The sequence below is a fragment of the Heterocephalus glaber genome, unplaced genomic scaffold (genome assembly GCF_053883595.1).
Source record: "Heterocephalus glaber isolate CG9 unplaced genomic scaffold, H.glaber_assembly_v1.0 deba00001497, whole genome shotgun sequence".
NCBI classification, from domain to species: Eukaryota; Metazoa; Chordata; class Mammalia; order Rodentia; family Bathyergidae; genus Heterocephalus; species Heterocephalus glaber.
This window is the reverse complement of record NW_028258320.1, coordinates 50,392,590-50,412,195: the sequence shown is the minus strand read 5'-3', so window position 1 is coordinate 50,412,195 and position 19,606 is coordinate 50,392,590. Positions and strand designations below refer to the sequence as shown.

The 19,606-nt window shown below is 42.4% G+C and overlaps 1 protein-coding gene across 3 annotated transcripts; it reads right to left on the bottom strand.

The window, feature by feature from the left end:
- Positions 1-10,583: 10,583 nt before the first annotated feature.
- On the bottom strand, positions 10,584-18,091 carry Syce1 (synaptonemal complex central element protein 1). 3 transcript variants are annotated; one of them, XM_087185126.1, is made up of 13 exons: positions 17,923-18,091; positions 15,005-15,067; positions 14,227-14,286; positions 13,772-13,846; positions 13,187-13,234; positions 12,796-12,850; positions 12,525-12,614; positions 12,225-12,288; positions 11,508-11,574; positions 11,312-11,435; positions 11,099-11,245; positions 10,903-10,978; positions 10,584-10,733 (listed from the first exon to the last, which is right to left on the bottom strand). In XM_087185126.1, exons 1-13 carry the CDS (start codon positions 17,999-18,001, stop codon positions 10,656-10,658), a joined length of 1,026 nt encoding a protein of 341 aa, XP_087041252.1. In that variant the 5' UTR covers positions 18,002-18,091; the 3' UTR covers positions 10,584-10,655. The 3 variants fall into 3 exon arrangements, with proteins under 3 accessions (XP_087041252.1, XP_087041253.1, XP_004838726.1); XM_087185127.1 differs by having other exon boundaries at positions 14,227-14,283; XM_004838669.3 differs by having other exon boundaries at positions 11,135-11,245; positions 17,923-18,090.
- Between the last annotated feature and the right edge of the window lie 1,515 nt (positions 18,092-19,606).

Genomic DNA, 19,606 nt, shown 5'->3' with positions numbered 1-19,606 from the left:
ACGTTTTCATTTTGTTGGATTCTTCCCCTTTGCATTTAATTTCTTGTCCTGCTTGATGGATCCATTATGCTGGGCTTTCTGGGGTTGGGATCCTCATTGTCTTTTCCTAGAATATTGTTTAAAATATTTTGGAGTGCTGGTTCTGTATTCATGAAATACCTAAGGTGCTCTTTGTCATGAAAGTATCTTATTTCTTCATCAATTTCGAAAGATAGTTTTGCAGGATATATCAATCTGGATTGGAGGTTGTTTTCTTTTAGGGTTTGAAATATTTCACTCCAGGCTCTTCTTGCCATGAGGGTTTTTGTTTAGTTTCCTGTGATTCTGATAGGCTTTCCTTTGTATGTAATTTGTATCTTTTCTCTAACTGATTGTAGAATTTTGTTCTTCTGTTGGGTTTCTGGAATCTTAACTAGTATATGCCTAGGTATAGATTCTGTTTATCATGGCCAGTTCAAGTCCTATATTCCGCACCTATCTGTATGTCAAGTTCTTTTCCCTGCTTGGGAAGTTTTGTGCCATTACTTCTGTGAACAGTTTTTTATGTCTTTTGCACTGTCTCCTGTTTCTTCATTAACTCCAATCAGTCTTATGTTATTTTTCTTTCCATCATCTAGCAGCTGCTGGATTGATTTCTCATGGTCCCTTACTATTTTAAAGAAATTTTTCTTTTCCTGTTCAGTAATTGCAGTCCTGTCTTCTATATCTGAAATTCTGTCCTCACATTCGTTCATTTTTCTGTGTAAACTCTCACTGGATTTTTTAATCTCCTGGATATCTGTTTGCATCTGTTTTATGGATTCCATTTGTTTCCTGTGCTGGGATTCCATCATGTTCCTCAGCTCAATTTTTTTATCTGTGTTCTCTCTAGAATTATTAATTATATCTTGCACTATGGGCACAATCTATGCTGTTATCTGAGAAATTATTTCTGATTTCATTTTTTCCAGATGGTCTTTTGTTGCCAGTTGAGGGAGTCCAGGTGATTGAGTATCAGATTGTTCCATCTTGTTTCCCTTTGGGGTTGCCTTAGGTGACCTGGTATTCTGGTTTTGAGACTTATTTATGTGACTTCTCATTTCAAAAGATGCAGCCTAATACAGCTTTGTTGAGGAAACTTTTTGCTCACACAGTGGTCTTCACTTCTCAGCAAGCCACAGAGAGGCCTTTCCTCTGCTGCTCACCACTGTGCCAATTCTTGGCTTCAGAGTGATGGCCCTCTGGATCCCTGCTCTGCTCTATTTTTCCTGCAGGGTTCTGGCTGGGGCCTGTGCACACTTGGGATGGTATCTGTGCATGCCTCTGGCTGGGTCCTGCCCCCCAGCATAGCTGTTGTCTGGGATGGCCTTTGGCTCGGGACTGTGCATCTGAATCACTTGTGTCTGATTGGGCTTCTGGCTGGGGTCTGCACACACCAATGGTATCTGGGCAGGTCTCTGGCTGTTGCTTGCCAGCCTTTGTAGCTCTTTTCCAGGCAGGCCTTTGGCTGGGGCTTGTGGGCTCAAGCTGCTGGGGTCTGGGTGGGGGCCTGGCTGGGACCTGCCTGCACCCACTCAGCTCTGGTACATGCAGGTTTCTCGCTGAGATCTGTGCACACTTGCCAATGGAATCTGGGCAGACCTCTGGCTGTTGCTTGTTTGCCTCTGCAGTCTTTTCTAGTCACACCTTTGGCTGGGGCTTGTGGGCCCAAGCTACTGGGGTATGAGATGGGCCCTGGCTTGGACCTGCCTGTACCTGCTCAACTCTTGTCCATGTGGGCTTCTCGCTGGGATCTGTGTGCACTTACCAATGGAATCTGGGTGGGCCTCTGGCTGTTGCTTGTGGGGCTGTGCAGCTCTTTTCAGGGTGTGACCCTGGCTGGAGTCCTCATGCCTCTACGCAGCTCTGGTCCATGCAGGCTTCTTACTGGGATCTCTCATTTTTAATTTTTTATTAGTATATGTTTTCACTACATAATGTTTATATTCCTTGTGGGGACTTGGTACATATAAATAACACATATTAATTCCTTTTTTAATCACCTTTCCCGACACACCCTCCCCCATCCATCTTTGATCACATTCCCATTTGAGAAAGTTTTATCTCCCTACTTCCTATTACCTATCTTTTCTTTTACTCTTTATTTATAATTTGAGTTTCTCCTATAAGGGAAATCATGTGATATTTAAGCTTGTGCATCTGATTTATTTTACTTAATATTTTGGTCTCAATGTTCACCCATTTTCCTATATATGACTCAAGTTTATCTTTCTTTCTGCCAGAGTAGTTCTCTACTGTGTGTAAAAACCACATTTTCTTTATCCATTCATCCATTGATGGACATATAGAACACTTCCAAGGTTTAATTATTATGAGTTGTGCTGCTATAAACATAGGTGTGCACAAATCACTATATATTGTGTCTTTAACTCTTTTGGAAAGATAACTAGAGGGCCAACAAATCGGTTTAACAAAATTTCTAGTTTTAATATGTTTGAGGAATATTCACACTGATTTCCATAGAAAGTGTACTAGTTTACATTCCTAGCAAAAGTATAGCAAGGTTCCTTGTTCCCTGCAGTCAGTCCATCATTTGTTGTTATTTGATTTCTTGATGATAGCCACTCTTTATGGAGTAAGAAGTAATCTCAGTGTTGTTTTAATTTCCATTTCTCTAAAGGCCAGTGTTTTAGTTACTTTTCTTGTTGCTGAGACAAAATACCCAACAACCAAAGTTAAAAGAGCACATTTGTTTCACAGTTTGTAGAGGTTTCAGTTCGTAGTTAGCTGGCTCCAAGGCAGGGTGGCAAGGCAGGGTGCATTGCAGAGGACAAACAGTTCATGATGGGAAGACAGGAAGGCAGCGGAGTAGCAAAGTATCAAGGAAGCGGCAGTAGCAGCCTGCCTCTCCCTTTTATCCTTTCCAGGCCACCCATCCTTTGGGTGGTGCCACCCATACCCAGGTTGGGCCTTCCCATTATTTACACCAAGAACTATACCAAATCAATCAGTGGACTACTTTAGTAATCACACACCCTTACTCACAGCATCAAGCACATAGTCCCAGTATCATACACCCTAGATCTAGCCATCTCTGAAAAGCCCCATCTATGACCTCATGAGGCTTTGGAGGGCATCTGAACAGAAGCCAAAATGGCCAGTGATGTTGAACATTTCTTCACGTATTTAAATATACTTCATCTTCTGTAAAGTATCTATGCATTTTGCTTGCCCATTTTCTGATTGGGTCTTCTATTTTGAAGAGTCTATTTTTTTTTAATTCTTTATATATTCTACAGGTTAGTTCTCTGTTTGAAGAATAGCTGGCCAAATTTTTTCCCATTTGATACATTGTCATTTAACTCTGTTGATTATTTCTTTTGCTGTCCAGAAGGTTTTTAATTTGATATGACCCCACTTGTTGATTCTCAATACTATTTCCTGTGCAAGTGGTCTGTCCTGAAGGTCCTTGCCTATGCCTGTGACTTCAAGAATTGTATCTATTTTGCATTCCAGCAGGTTAAATGTTTCTGTATTAAGGTCTTCAATTCACTTTTATTTTAGTTTAGTACATGGTGAGAGATATGTATCTAGATTCAATGTTTTGGATGTGTCCAGCCATTTTACTAACACCATTTATTAAAGAGGCTATCTTCAATCCAATGTATGTTTTTGGCCCCTTTGCCAAAAATCAAATTGTTGAATGTTACAGGGGTTGTTTCTCCATCCTGTATCCTGTTCCATGATCCTGTCTGTTTTTGTGCCAGGGCTGTGCTGTTTTTACCATAGTAGCTTTGTAATACAACTTAAGTCCAAAATTGTGAGGCTTTCTAGTTTGCTCTTTTTACCCAGGACTGCTAAGTTATTCTGGGTCTCTTCTGGATCCATATGAAATTTAGGATTGTTATCTCCAGTTCTGTGATGTGAAATTTTGATTGGGGTTGTATTAAATCTGTATGGAAGCATAGCCATTCTGACTATATAGGTTCTGCCCATCGGAGAACAAGAGATATCTTTCCATTTTCTGATGTTCTGTTTTCTTTCCTTTTCAGAGTACTGTAGTTTTTATTGTAGAGGCCTTTCACTTCTTTAGTTAGGTTAATTCCTAAGTATTTCATTGTTATGGCTTGTATCTAGATATACCCTCCAAAGCCTCATCCTCTCATAGGTGGGGCTTCTGGAGGTGGCTGGATCCAGGGTGTCTGACTATGGATTAAGAGTTCAGAATAACTGGTTGTCCACTGATTGAATTACCTTGGTTCTGGGCATGGATGGACGGATTTACTGAAGACAGAAGACTCACCTTGGGTGTGGGTGGCACCAACCAATAGGCTTGTAGTCTGAATGGAATAAAAAGGAAAAGGGTAGCAAATTGCTTGCTGTTTCCTGCCTGCTTTGCCATGGACTGTTTCTCCTCTGTCATGCCCTGCTGCCATGCCACCTGCTTTGAAAACAGCTGATTATGATTGTCAACTAATACCTGTATTTTCTTATGCTAATGTGAGTTTTCTCTCATATTCTCTCTCTCTCTCTCTCTCCCCTCCTCCTCCTCCTCCCTCTCATTTTTATACTTCTATATGAGGGAATACTTTCTTGACAGTGACTTTCAGATTCCCAAGCTTGTTGTCTCTATGACTAAAGTCACCCTCTAATCATTTTATTCACCATTGTTTTTATAAACCTTTTCTACACATAAAATGTAGTAATGACAGAACAGAAACCCTAAGCATGTAGCTCAATGAATTGTTAACAAGTGAATACTCATATATATAAATCCATTACTCCAATCAAGCAATAACACACGTCCACTACTACAGATGTTTCCCCTTAACCTTTTTCCATAGCACTGAATATTTTGACATCAACACAATAGTTTAATTTTTCCTGGTTAGAGCTGTAGATAAAGAAAATTGCACAGGAAGTGTTCCTTATGACTTACCTCATTTCCAAAAATAGGTTTCTGAGGCTCATCTATGTTGTATGTACTTATGAAGCATTCATTTTTTATTACACTGTAGTATTTTATTGTATAAGTATTATCTATTTGATCTTTCGTGTTCAATTGGATTGTTTTCAGTCTGTGATCAGAGCAATCATGCCACAGGGACGCAATTTACATTTCTCTGGGTTATAAGCAGCCACTGCTAAGGCAGGAAATGAGACTTCCTTTAGTTAGCAATTCTGGATGCCAAGGTATATACTTAATATAAATTCATACACAGGTGCCCAGTAAAATACAGAATCATTGTCCTTCTGCCAAAAATATGTATCTTCTACTAGTGACAAATTTAGTAAGATATTGCATGCTTCCCAATGCTTAAAATTTACTGCAACATGTAAAGGAGTTTTCCACTGATACAGAGTTCCACATTGGTGGTTTTCTGCCAGGCATTTGAAAATGCTGTTTCTTACCTGGTTTCTATTGCTTCTGCTGAAGAGTTGTAATGAGTTTCATTGCAGTTGGGTGTGTGCTGTGCATATTTCCTCCAGCTGCTTATGATTGTATTTTTTTTATTTTCATCAGTTTTCATGTGAACTGCTTATTCAATTGTTTTTGTATTCATCCTGTTTTTCATTTTTAAACATATAAAGTTTTGGTTTGGAAAATCCTCAGCCATCATTCTGTCCCTACTTCTTTGCCACATCTCTCTCTTGTCCTACTGGTGCTCCCATCATACATGTTAGGTCTTTGCACTTGATCCCAAATGTTTCTGATATTCTTCTGGAATTTTTCATCCTTCTAACTTTTGCTGTTTGGCCTAGATATTTTCTCTTGACATGACTGTCAATTCACCGATTCTCTCTCTTTGGTTCTATGTCATTCATTGAATTTTTAATTTCATGTATTCTATATTTCAGTTTGAGAAGTTTGATGTGATTGTTTAGTTTTCAGGTCTCTTCCAAAAGATTTGATCTTATCTTTTAGCTCCTTGAACATACTAAGCACAGTTATTTTAAAGCCTGTGTATGATATTACCACTACATGAGTTCCCAGTGAGTTTAATTTTATAATCTATTTTCTCTTGTTTGAACCATCTGGTATTCTTTTTGAATGCCTGTTAATTTTTTATGAAGCTCTATGAACCTCATCTAAAAATTTAAAGATATTTAAATCTTTGATGCCTTAACAATGATATCTTCCTACTGATAGGATTTATTCTTCTTCCCTTCCTTACTTTTTTCCTTCCTTGATCTTTGACTTCCCACTTTCCAGAATTATGAGCAATAATTTCTTGTTTATAATACCCAGCCTAAGATATTTTATTATAGCTGCCTGAATTGACTAAGGCTATGATTCACATGGCCTCTCAGGGCCAGCAGCATCACTGAGATCCATTTAGTTTGACATTTCTGGCACTTTTAAAAACTTGTAGTGATTATGAAGTTCTATTGGTTATATTTGGCATATAATTCAATTGTTTTTCCCCCACTTACCAATGTTAAAAACATTTAATACCTGGAGCTTAGATACATCAATGTATAATGCATCAACAAAACCTTATTGGGTTAAATAAATTTTTAAAAAATGATCTTATGGGTCAGCATTTTGTGCTGGGCTCAGGCGCAGTACTTATACTGGTGCTGCTGTGGGCCCTAAATGAGATCATACCTACCTGGTCCATTGACTAAGACTGGCTTCTTGTGTGGTAGTTTGTGGTGGTTCTTGAATAGGCCATGCCTATACAAGAGGCAAGCCCCAAGCTTTTCAAATGATGACAACATTTCAAGAAGGCAAGCTTCAGTGGGTAAATACTTTTTATAACTATATTTGCACACCATTTATTGATACAGTAAATCCCCGACTTATGAACAAGTTCCATTCCAAGAGACCATTGTCAGATTCTTTCATAAGTCTGACAAAGTAAGTCTTATACACCTTTGATACAAATACACAAAGTATATTTCTTTGCACTTGCTAGCAGAATCCTCCATATCACCACTGCTTTTCTTGCTTTTCTTGCTTCCAAACATCCTGGGCTCTGATTGAGCACTGTACTACTGGACACTATTGCACTGTACAATAAGCACATAGTACCACAACTGTGATGATGTCCAGCAGATATGTGAGCTACTTCCAAAATTTGTTCGCATTTACAAATGTTCGCAATGTGAGGTCCATTCATATATGTAAAAGTTCACAACTCAAATGCTCGTAAGTCAGGAACTTACTGTATTCCATCAAATGACATAGCAAAGCCCAGGGTCATTATGGGAGTGAACTTCACAAGAGTATATATAAAAGTGTGCCATCAGGGACAATTGCTGGAACAGTGTACTGCAACGTACATTGTGCACATTTCCCCCTTTACAATGTGGACTGAAAACCCAGGATTACAAAATGTATGGTTTTTATGAAGTTCAGGTATATAAAAACAAGAGGCATTTTAGTGGACATACTACTGTGGAGTCCTATGTGGTATGTCTGTATTCATAGGAAAGTAAGTAATATCACCCAAGTCTTTCTCAGGGATTTTCATTTTTTTCTCCTGAAATTTCCTTTTCTCTTGCTTCTTCTTCAGCTATGTGTTCACATAATGATCAGAACTGTTTAGCCATATTATAATCTTATAGTACCACTATTATATACATGGTCCACTATTGACTAAAATGTCATTATATGTCATATAACACATATGTATTCATATTTCTCAATATTTTATATTATTTCTAGATACTGAGTTTGTTAGAGTGGCCTTTTCTAGCCCAAAATAATAAATCAAATAGTTCAAATAGTTCTCAAATATTTATGCACTTGGCATGAACTTGGATTCACCATTAACTTTATTCTACCTATCCTGTCATTCACCATTATTACTACAGTTCATGGGTCCATCCCATGGATCTGTAGTGCCATTTATAAACTAGAGTGGTGTCTAACTTATGCACTTATTCTGGGTTTCTCAAGATATTATCTGCAGTGAGCCAGGTTATGCTTTAGTGACTACAACCCTAACTTCCGAATGGCTTACACATTCAAGGTGTGCATCAAGCTCCTTTCTGGGCTCAGATTTATGAAATGGCCTTTCTGGAACATTGCTGGTCATTGTGATTACTGGCAAAAGAGGGCAGTGAACCAGGTGATCACTCTAAATCTTCTTACAAGTGACCCAATTTGCTTCCACTGCCAAAATAAGTTCCTTGGCTTTACCCAGGTTCTTCAGGGGATATACCATCTTCTCACAAAAAAGCAATGCTAAAAATGAGTGGGCAATGGTCACCACATACTGGAATTCCTTTCTTCCCACATGGATCTCAACTTTATGTCATACTCGGGGAAACAATCTAAGTTCCCATTTATTCAATTTGTACTCAAAGTGCAGGATATCTGAATGTATCTGTATCATGTCTAGATGTACCTTCTCTTGTGGCAGAGACTGGTGACCTAAAAAGACAAGCAGGTAGGGGAAAGGAAAAAACGGAAAGGAATAAATATGAGAAAAGGAAAACACAGAAACAGTCTCTGTAAATATGGAGGGGTGGAGGGGTTGAAGGGAGGGCAGGAAATGGGGAAAAAGTAAGAACCAAGATAAATCATGTAAAGGTACAAATTCTCAATGGTGAATGTCATCATATTGTATACCTAAAATGTACCAATAAACTTAAAGAATAAAAAAAGACAAGCATCTGCCTGTTCAATACCCAGTATACAAGGGTTTAGTGTGTGCAAGATGATCACAATAAACAACCCTTTTTGAAAAGGTAAAAATGAGGAATAGGGAAGTACTACTAGAAGCATCATCTCATGGCAATCTTGAAATTCTGGGACAGATATGAGTGGCCTTTATCCTGAAAATAGAAACCTTCCTTGGTGAGCCCTGGATTCTGAACCCTGGTAGCTCCTAGCCCCTTTCCCTTTGAAGAATCTGCCACTTCCTTCTTTCCTTTTCTTTTATCCATATTGGTCTTGTTTGATAGAAGCCTTTCAAAATAAGCTCTATTCAAAGGATCTTCTCTTTTGGCATCTTTCCTGTCTATAGTCTTAAAGAGCTCCAAGTCTTAATCTGTCAACACCTTCATACAATTTTGTGGTTTTAAATGACAGTAAGACTCTCCCTAAGATGTGGTTAGATTACCACAAATTCCAACTACTTCAATTTTTTGAAATGTGTCTTTCATCTCTAGGTGGTTGTGGCTACCTGAGGGAGGACTTATACACCCTGGCACAACCTTGCAGAGGGAAATGGGAAGCAGCCTGGGACCTGCATGCTTGTTGTCCTCAGTGGACACATATCCTTAACGTTATTGCTGTCAGGTCATTTTCCTTCATAAACTGCAGATCCCTAAGCACTGGGCTCTGGTATCCAGACAGAGTTAATCATTTAATATGGATCTGTATTTAGCAAATTTGTACACTCATTTAGCCATTCTGTAATTTTTCTATGGAAAAAGATTTCTAAAGTATGTAATTAAATTTCTAAAGTATATAATAAATTCATGTCTTTATCCATTTTACTCTCTAGAATGCCAAGTATTATGAATAGTATTTGGATACTCATAAATTACTCCCAACACAAAGTCCTATAAACATTTCACCAGTAAGTATAGTTATCTTCTACTTTTTTTACAAAAATAAGTGAATTTTTGCCAAAGGCATTTTATTCCATTGAACTAATTATGGCTTTTGGTGGCACATCAGTCAATGTTATATCCTTCTACTCATGAGATTGAATTAGTTTTTAAATGTGGTAAACTTATTGGCATATATTTTCTAAATTTCACTTGATGTGAGGGTCATCTTGATGAGATATTGCCAATTCATTTATAACACAGGTTTGAGTAACCTTATCTCATATAGAACTGAGACCAAGTTTTAGGTTTGTTGCTCAAAGCCCTGGACTGAATAACGAATTCTCCATCTTGCCATGTCCCTGCATCTTTCCATAGAAATAATACTCCCTAGTCTGAGAGCCTTTCTTGATCTTTCTCTCCATTCATGATGTCTCTGGCCTACCTGGTATATTAAGAAGAAATCCCTCTGTTGTTTATTCATTGTATTTGAACCCAGGAGAAGCAGACCTTGGCTCTTATCACTGGCCCCAACTGGGTGGTACATTTTGGTGGATTCGAAGCATGTCTCAGATGCACACCCTTTATGTCCTAGCTGATTGACTCCTTCCACACAGAGCATTTCTAACTCTGTATGTCCCTGGCTACAAGTGTCTTTTTTATGCACAGGCTACACAGAGTCTCAAGTTACATTTCTTCTTTTCAGCTGCCTAAGGGGACTACAGCATGGAACTTAATGGCTTTAGACCCCAGTTCATTTATCTTCATTACTTATGAGAGTGTAAGCAGTCCAAGCCTATGGAAGGGAATTAAACCAACACAAGTGGGGTTCAGACACACACACACACACAATTTGAGCCCATTTTGAGAAGGTCCACACCTGCATCATTCTGTCTGGGGTGAGAAGAGTGTGTCAGATACTAAGTGTGAGCAGACTAGAGACAAGGAGGCTGGGAAAGCATTTAATAAGCACCTCCAAGGTTGACTCTGAGCAGGCCAAGGGGCAGAGTCAGGCCATGGTTTCACCAGTCTCAGAGGCCTAGGTTCTTGAGCCTGATCCCCCAACCCTCACCCAGCACAGACTCAGCAGAGGTGGGTTATATCAAAATAATGCCTTTATTTCCTGCAGCACCATGGGAGGAGGTTGGGGCAATGTATGTCTTCTTGGCCTAGGAGGGTATCAGGCCTTCCTTGGTGGGCAGTTCTGGATCTTTCTCCTCAAAAACAGCTAGGACCTTGGGACTGCCCTATGGAAAGTCAGAACCCACAGTAGCAGTCTCTACCATCCACATGCCCACACATCCCTTCCCACCCCTTCCCATCACTCTGGAACCTGCTTTTGTCTTGGTTGTGCAGGACCCTCTTCACCCCTTCAGGAGCTGTCTCAGTTCCCTTCCATTGGACTCAAGAACTCACCACGCCTTGTGGACCAGCCCCTTCCTCTTGCACGCTCTGTGCCTGCACCCTGTACTTTTCCAGTTCTTCCTTCAGCCTGATCCAAAAGGGGTGGGTCGGAGGGTAGGATGGGGAAAGGAAGAACAGAGGGATACAGAAGAGAAAAGAGGGTGAGAAGATACAGAACCCAAGAGGGAAGGAAAGACCCCTCATCCACCTTCCTGAAAAGTGAGGGCAAGAGCCATAGGTCCACCTCTGCCGCTTCTCCTGCAGTTGCTGGCACCTCTGCTTCAGTTGCTGATGGTGCTGGGCTGCAGCCTCCAAGAGCTCCTCAGCCTTCCTGTTCTCCTCCCTGAACAGCTGCCTGAGGGGAAGAGAGGGTCAGCAATGGCCCTTCCCTTTTTCTGCTTCCCCTTTCTCCACATCTTACACTGCTGCTGCTGCCTCCTGGCTGCGGAGGAAGAGCCCCTCGGTGAGGTCGGAGGGCCCCTCAGGCCCACACAGGGAGCAGAGCTGACGCTTCACATCCTCCAGCCTCACCTCGACCAGCTTCTCTGTAGCAGGAAGGGCAGAAATCAAGAGAACGGACAAGGGCAGGTCAAGGTTACCCCCTCCCCTGACCTCACCTTCCCTGAGTAGCTGTTCCTTGTTGCTGTCCAAAGCACAAATCTCCCTCGCCAGCTGCTCCGGCCTCTGAGGGGGCAGAAAGAAGACCAGTCCACACCTCCTGGCTTCCCTGTACCTCAGAAAAGCCTGCTTGGATCTGGATCCTGCCATTTACTCCCTCACAACATCTCACATCTTTACCACCATGCCAGCCATTCCCTCCCTCTGTTCCTCTCTCACCCTGGAAATAGACCCTGGGGAAAGTATCACTAAGAGAGAAACCTGCAAACCTCTAATTGTGGGCTGCACATCTGGAGATTTGGTTACCAGCACAACACTGCAGCTCCTCCCTTCTCCTTGATTCTGTGGCCTCCTCACTGACCCCTTCCTTCCTGATTTTCATTTTAGTTTCCTTTTCTAGTGTCTGAAATCTCCTGAAGACAAATACTGGCTGCATGTTCCCCACTGTCTCCCCTGTATCTGTGATGGTCCCAAACACATTCATGGATGATTCCACCTTGGTTCCATTAGGGATCCTCCTGACCACTGAATGGACACAGGAGAGCAGCATGGATGAGTGGAGAGGATCAATAATGAGGACATAGGGGCTCAAGGGTGGTGACAAAGGATGAATTCCAGGCAAGGACAACAGTGACGGTAGGACTACCAAGGCTTGCACGGAATAAGATGTAGCAAGTAAGATGTACAGATGGGAAGCATGGTTTTCAGTGACTCACATGAAATTCCCAGAGATCCTTGTGCTGGTCTATCAGAGCCTCCAGCTGTTCCTCAAAATCCAATCTAGGAGTCAACCACACGTATGAGGTCCATGGGCTGAAATGGCACAGCCTGACCAAGTTCAGAGGTCTTCATACATAGCCCCAAGGGGCTTTGCCATGCCCTCTGCTCCAGAGGGATCACCTTCACAATATTGGCCTTTGAGCCCTGTTTAGACAACTCTAACCCATCCCTGATGTCACCCAACCTGTGGGCCCATCTGACTCCCCCCTCCCCAAGCCTTATGCACTGGAATTTACCTCAGTTGTCTCTGTTTGTTCTTCTCCTCCTCTATCTGTAAGTTCAGGGAAGAAATCCTCTCCTTACACTCCTGCAACAAAGTCTGCTTCCTGGAGAGGGAGACAGTCCTCAGCTACGTTCTCTGACTGACTGGAGTCAGGGGAAATGTCCGGGCGGGCAGACTAGAGGCATTCTCTTCTGTACCTCTCTATTCAGGTCCATTTTCAGAATGGGGGGGGTGCTGTTATGAGATTTAGGTTTAAGGAGACTAATGTTGGCATGGTCTCTCACCTCTGTGCCTCACTTTCTTTCTCCTGACAATGCAGCTGAAGTATCCTCAGAGACTCTGCAGGGAGAACAACGGGGCCATGTGAGAGCCTGTCAAAGCATCAGTTTTGCACAGAGGGAATACAGCCAGATTATATCAGGTCTGTGGACACCTGATTGGGCTTTGACATTTTCTAATTCTGGTGGAAGCCATGGGAAGGATGCAAGTTCAGGAGATTTCAAAAGCTTCAGCAAGGGCCAGGGATTTAGCTCAGTGGTTTTGCCGCCTGCTGTGCAAGCGCAAGGACCCAAGTTCAATCCCCAGTACCAAAAAAAAAAACAAGTTTCAGCAACATAGGGAGGGTGGGCTTCTGTGGAGTAACCAAAAGCCTAGAGACGGAAGAGCTGATAATACCTTGCTTTTTGTTCAAAATCTCTTTCAGATGTACTTTCTCTTCATGCACTAGGAAATATGGAGAATGTTCAGGCATTAGGTACCACCCATGGCAACATCAGAGACAGTCACTTGGGAGGCCAAGTGACAACTCTGTCCACAACCCAAATGTGGACCCCTCAGTGTAAGCCTTTCTGGTACCCACATTCCCTGTAAGAACAAAGGGCCCTGGCATTAACAAATGGTATCCATGAGGACCCTGTGCAATGCTGGAAAGAAACACATAAAGAAGGGAGGGACATGTGACCAAGCAAGGGACAGAGAGGTATCATCAGGGAAGATGACTAGAACAGGCTTCTCTGAGAAGGAGACTTGTGCTACTTGGGGGAAAAAACAAGGAGTATCCTGGCATAGGCCCAGAGGCAGGAGTATGCTTGGAGGAAATTTCCAGAACACTTCTATCAGGAGGTGGGGAGACTAAAAGGATATGAGGCTAGAGAAAGATCAGGGTCCTTGGCTGTGGTGAGATAGCTGAGTGTCTGGAATACTGACTTAGGAGAAGTTAGGAACATAGTGAGGACCTCAGGTGATCCCCAGGTCACTTACATGAGTCCAGTTCCTTTTTCAGGGCATCCCAGACATTCTCCGCTTCTCCCAGCTCCTCGATGGCTTTCTTTTTTGCTTCAACAAAGAGCAAAAAGACAGACAATGTGTGAGTGGAGCCTCCGTTTGCACTAGATTCAAAGACTCCCTTTCAAATGGTGACATTTCACATTTGTCTTCAAAGAAATCTAGAAGTCCCAGATTTTATAGAGCAGGAAATAAGACTTTCTGAATCCAGGCCTTTCTTGCTGAGCTCAGGTGGCAGCAAAGCCAGATTTGCCAGCATATGACTACAGTAAATACATGCAAAGGTGCTCTGTATTTATATATAATGCTCTACTATTGTTGTCATAATGTATCTAGAGATTTTTCACAAGGGTCTCTATATTTTCACTTCACAATGGACCTGCCAAACCATGTAGTTAGTCTTGAAAGGCAGCCAACATCCCTGAACTCACCTTGTTGAACCTCATTAATCCGGTTAATTAGAAACTCAATCCGGGGCTCGAGACTTCCTGCTGTAGGGAGAAAAGGAGGCTAAACTGATGACAGAGCAGGCAGAGGTGGTATATGCCTATACATTTCTCTGCTGTTTTCACTACACACACATCTACTGAGTATCTCCTGTGCACAGGGGTTGTCATAGCTCACATAGGGAAACAAGGAACAGAACAATAAATAAATGGATCAGGTTATGGTAACTGGACTCAAGAGAAATGAAGTAGGGCACAAAGGGTTAAAGATAGAAGGTGCAGGAAGTGCTTCTCAGCTATGGGAAGAAAGTGTTTTGTAGACTCTAAATCAAGTGAGGAGGGCCAGCCCTGCAGCTTTCTGGTAGCTGAAAGTGGGGGCTAGTTAGTGCAAAGGCCTGTCCTGAGGAGAAAATATGACTGGAAAGAGCCTGGTGAGCAAGCAAGGGGTAGCAGGAGGTGAGTGGAAGAAAAAGAGAGTGCAGGTGAAAACCACACAATCTAAGAGAGCTGTAGGAGTTAAATAAGTGAGCAGCAAGGGGCTTGGGACAGGATTTTGGGAAAACATTTTGCTTTCTATCCTCTTATACTCCTATAATTTTGAATCATGGGGGTCCTATCTTAGTTCAAAATTTTCAATATTCAGAGAAAGCAAAACTGAACAGGATAATCTCTCAAGGTTGTGACTGTGGGACCTGGAATTGAACCCACACCTGCATGACCTTAAACCTCAGGCTAAACCTTATACACAGAAGAGCATCAGGACCTTTCTGCAGTTTTTTCACTATTTCCATCAAGTCATCAGTTTTCTGTGTGGATGTGTCCTTCCCTGTGGAAACAAAACCATACATTTCAAAACTCAATAGGATAAAAGGCCAGGCAAAGAATACCCCTGGGCTGGGACTGAATTGAGCTGAGGGCAGGTCTCTAGTCAGAGAAGAGCCTGTGCTCCTTTGTCATGAGGTGGAAAATATGTAAGAGATAAATTGAGGCCCTCTATGGTCAGCCTTTCCCTACATGGTGTAATGATGCCACAACATCACCTTTACAGAACTCAAGCTGAGGGTAAAGGTACCTCACATTTGTGTGTCAAAGTTGGGTCAAAGTTCCCAAAGTAAGAATGTGTGAAAAAAGAAGGGTAAAAAACCTGCATACGAATTGAAAAATCACTAACTGGAAGATGGCATTACCAGTTAGGAATTTCTAGAAATTCTTATTCAAAACCACATGGACTAGTAAATGTAGTAAAGCATCTAGTTAAAACAGAAGGCCATGAATATTGGCACATACCTGTAATCTCAGCACTCTGGGAGGCTGAAGCAGGAGGAACAAAGTTCAAGCCTAGCCTCAGAAAATTACAGACTTAATCAGTCTCAAAATAAAAAAAAATAAAGGAGTTAGGGATGTAACTCAGTGAAAAGGCCCTGAATTGAATCCCCAGTACTGGAAACACTGGAAATAGAAAAAAATAAATAATAATAAAAGTTTAAGTCCCACAATCAATACAGAGAAGGTAAGTACCTATTTTACAGAAGAGTGGAGAAAAGAACAGTACTATGGTTTGGATAATTATTCCCCTTAGAACCCAAATGTTAAAGGCTTTGTCTCCAGCCCATAGTGCTATTAGCAGGTGATGGAATACTTAAGAGGTGAAGCCTAGTTGGAAGTCTTCCAGTCAATGGGGAATGCCCTTGAAAGAAATACTGGCACCCAGCTCCCCACTTTTGCTTCATGCTTGGCATGAAATGAGCACCTTTCTCTACCATGTGTTCCTGCCTTGATGTACCACCTTGCCACAATCCCAAAAGTGACAAAACTGACCAACCATTGACTTAAATTTCGAAAACTGTGAGGCAAAATAAATCTTTTCTCTTTTAAGTTAATTATCTCAAGTATTTTGTTATAGCAATAGAAAAGTAGCACAGTTAACAAAAATTACATAGCCAAAAATATTTAAAAATATAAGCTATCACCAGGTGTGGTGGCACATGCCTATAGTCAAAGCACTAGGAAGGCTGAAGCAGGATGATTGCCATGAGCTCAAGGCCCACCTGAACCACACAGAGACCCTGTCTCCAAAAACAAACAAACAAACAATATATATATACACACACACATTCTCTCTCAGTCATGATTAAAGAAGTACAAATTAATGTATTGCACCTAGCAGGCTGGTAAAGATTAGTATGTGAAAATGCCCAGTGTTTGCTTGCGATGATGTGTGAAAACAAGCACTCATGTCCATTGATAGAGACTTTGGAAACTGATGTAACTTTCTGGAGGATAGTTTGACAACATTTGGAACACATAATCCCACTTCCAGGAATTTATCCATCAAGTGTCCTCAGTGAAGTATGCAAAACAGATGTTCAATGGCACTGAAACAGTATCTCTCAAAGCAGAATAAGGAAACAACCTGAATGCCTATCATAAAAGATTTATGATTTATCCATACAATACAATACTGTGTAGCCAGTAAAAAAAAAAAAAGGTCAACTAATATGTGTTACATGTACTACATATGAAAAGAGATCCTCAAATGTTAGGAAGTGCAAAGTGACATATCTTCTGTGGCTGAAGAGTTAAAAGACACACTTGTCATTAAATACATATATGTCTACCATTAGTAGATAATTCCTAGTCAGAGTCACACACACAAACTGAGGATAGTGCTCACTTCAGAAAATAGGACTGGCTAATTAGGGAACAGGAAGGAAGATGTGTACTTTTCAAACATGCCCTTCTGCTTACTTTTATATTTTTTAAAGTTTAGACAGATATTTATGCCATCTTAAAACTCTTGAAAGTTAGTTAGAAAAGACAGATCTTCCATTCTAAAAAATTAAAAATTTGCAGAGCATGGAAAGAAAACCACAGTCGTGTATTCTCCTACACTCTCCTCTTCTCATACCAGCTTCCCAATTCCTCTTCCTTGAGGAAGCCACTGTCAACAGCTATTCGTGTGATTTTCTTAAAATAATATGTCCACCACCCATACCTCCATCCTTCTAATTGTGGTCTGATAGACACTGTTTCACACCATGGTTTTCTTGCTTCTCTGAGTCTTCTCATGTTCTGTGTAGGAGTTTCAAGGATTCTGTTAAGCTGTCTAGCAGTCCGCAGGCCCCTGCCTAGGGGCGCGCTGGTGATTTCATTTTGTTGCGCACCCCATACACACACAGCACTTGAACAACTTCCTTCCACGAGCAACTCTGTCAGGTGATGGGGTGAAGGCAGCAGATTTGGGGCATTCCCGGGGGGGCACAGGTGAGCACAGGACTGCTGCTAGGGACGCCCCTTGCTGGCCCTCGTGGGGGCTAGCGCTGGCCCTAGCGCTGGCCGGCCCTCGTGGTCAGCAGATGGTTCCGCAGACCTCAAGTCAAGGACATCCACTATCAAGCAGTTACCGGCCACAGAGAAACAGTAATTCTTAGGTAATTCCTCTGGGCCACCCAAACAAAACCTAAGTAAGCACCTGTGGCAAAGACCCCACGAATCCGAAGGAGTGGCACGAGTCAAACAGAGTGGCAGGCACAGGGTGATGCCCCGCTTCGCAGGGCCCTGGAACCACTCGCTTAAAACCGCAGGGTCACCTCAGAGCTGTGACCACAGCACTGTCAGACTGTGTCCCACACAGACGCCACCACAGCCAGTTCTCCATCCCAGACCAGCACCCGCCACTACCTCTGGCTCCCTCAACTCCCTTGACCGGCTCCGCGGCTCCCGCGGGTTCCTCAGTGGAAGGTCTAGGCCTCGCAGCCATGTTTGTCCCGTCCCTCAGCGCCAGCTGCCGCCTCGACGACTGATTGGACACTGTTCAGTGCGCCTGCGCAGTACACTCTGCGCCAGTTAGCTCAGTGGATGAGGGGTTAAGGGCTGGCGCTCTCCCTGGCCCTACTGCGCATGCTTGAAGTTTGGGAGCCAACAAATGGATATTGGATTCCGGAGACGGCCAGCGCCAAATGTGGCCCTTATAGGCTGGCGATTGGCCCGTTGAGCACGTTGTCTCTTGCTAGTGCATAAAGGACTCACCCTGAGCCGTACCCGCGTTACAGGGTCGGATTGGGAACAGTGCGCGTGTGCCCTGCTATGGGGCCTGCAGTCTGAGTCTGTCTTTCTGCCCATTTAATAAGCCCCTGTGGGCTTTTTTTTTTTTTTTTTTTTTTTTCTGTACCGGGGATCAAACTTGGGTCCTTGCGCCTGCTCTGGGCTTTTTTATTTTTGAAGTGATGCCAGCAGAGGCAATGCTAGGCTCTTCTACAATTCAGCGAGGTCCAGCATTCTCCCCAGGTCACACAGGCAGGATTCCACACTAGTTTAACTTTGGTGGCCACCAGCACTGATGGCAGGTAAATGGGCACAACTCACTTATGTCTTATCCCCTTCCAATAAACTTCTTCCCCAAATTGGCCAGGCCCTCCTCTTTCCTCCATGAACACTGTCCTGGATGGAGTGTCCACCCTGGAGGCTAGGGGAAAGGGGCTCCAGCAGGAAGGATGTGGTGCCTCCAGGCACTGCACCCAGCCATGTGTAAGGCCCCTAATGCATGTTGACCCGGTGTGAAGAGAAATAGAGACGAAGAACCTTCCAGAGCTTTCCTCTTACAGATCTGGAAAGACCCATCCTACAGGAAACCCACCACCTCTATCTCATAACCCTGTTGGGGTTAGGATTAAGATCTAAGGTTGAGGGTTAAGGACATAGGGTTAGGGACTAGGATTTTAGGGTTAGGGATAGGGTTATGGCTGGGGTAGGGATTAGCATTATGCTTAGAGTTAGGGTCAGGGCTAGAGAGAGTGGGCGTTGGTTTTGGGATTGGGACTAGGAAACAGATGTTAGGTATACACATAGAGTTAGTGTAGGAACTGAGATTTATATTTTAGGATTGATGTGAGAGTTATCTGTATCATTATGGTTAGATGGTTAGAGGTAGGGAGTAAGTTTAGTGTTATTGTAGGTAGGGTACCTGAACACCAAATACTATTGCCTGATATATATAGTACAAGCTCAGCAAGTTCAAATTCAAGGTCTAGGTCACATTCAAATTCAATGTTGGGCCGGGGATTTAGCTCAGTGGTGCCACCACCTGCCTTGCAAGTGAAAGGTCCAAAGTTTGATCCCTGGTACCAAAAAAAAAAAAAGAAAGAAAATTCAATGTCATCTCATTTTTATTTCAAGGTCAAGTGAAGGTTCATATAAAGGATGGAGGTTGGAGTCATACTGAAGGTCAGGTTCAGATTTCACCACACAGAATCTTCGTGGGCCTCAGTTCTCAAAGGCTTCTTTGTTGAGGAATATGCTGTCAGGTGCTGGACTGTACTGTCTAATATATCTGAGCAATCCTTGGCAAGTGAGCATGCAGCCAGGA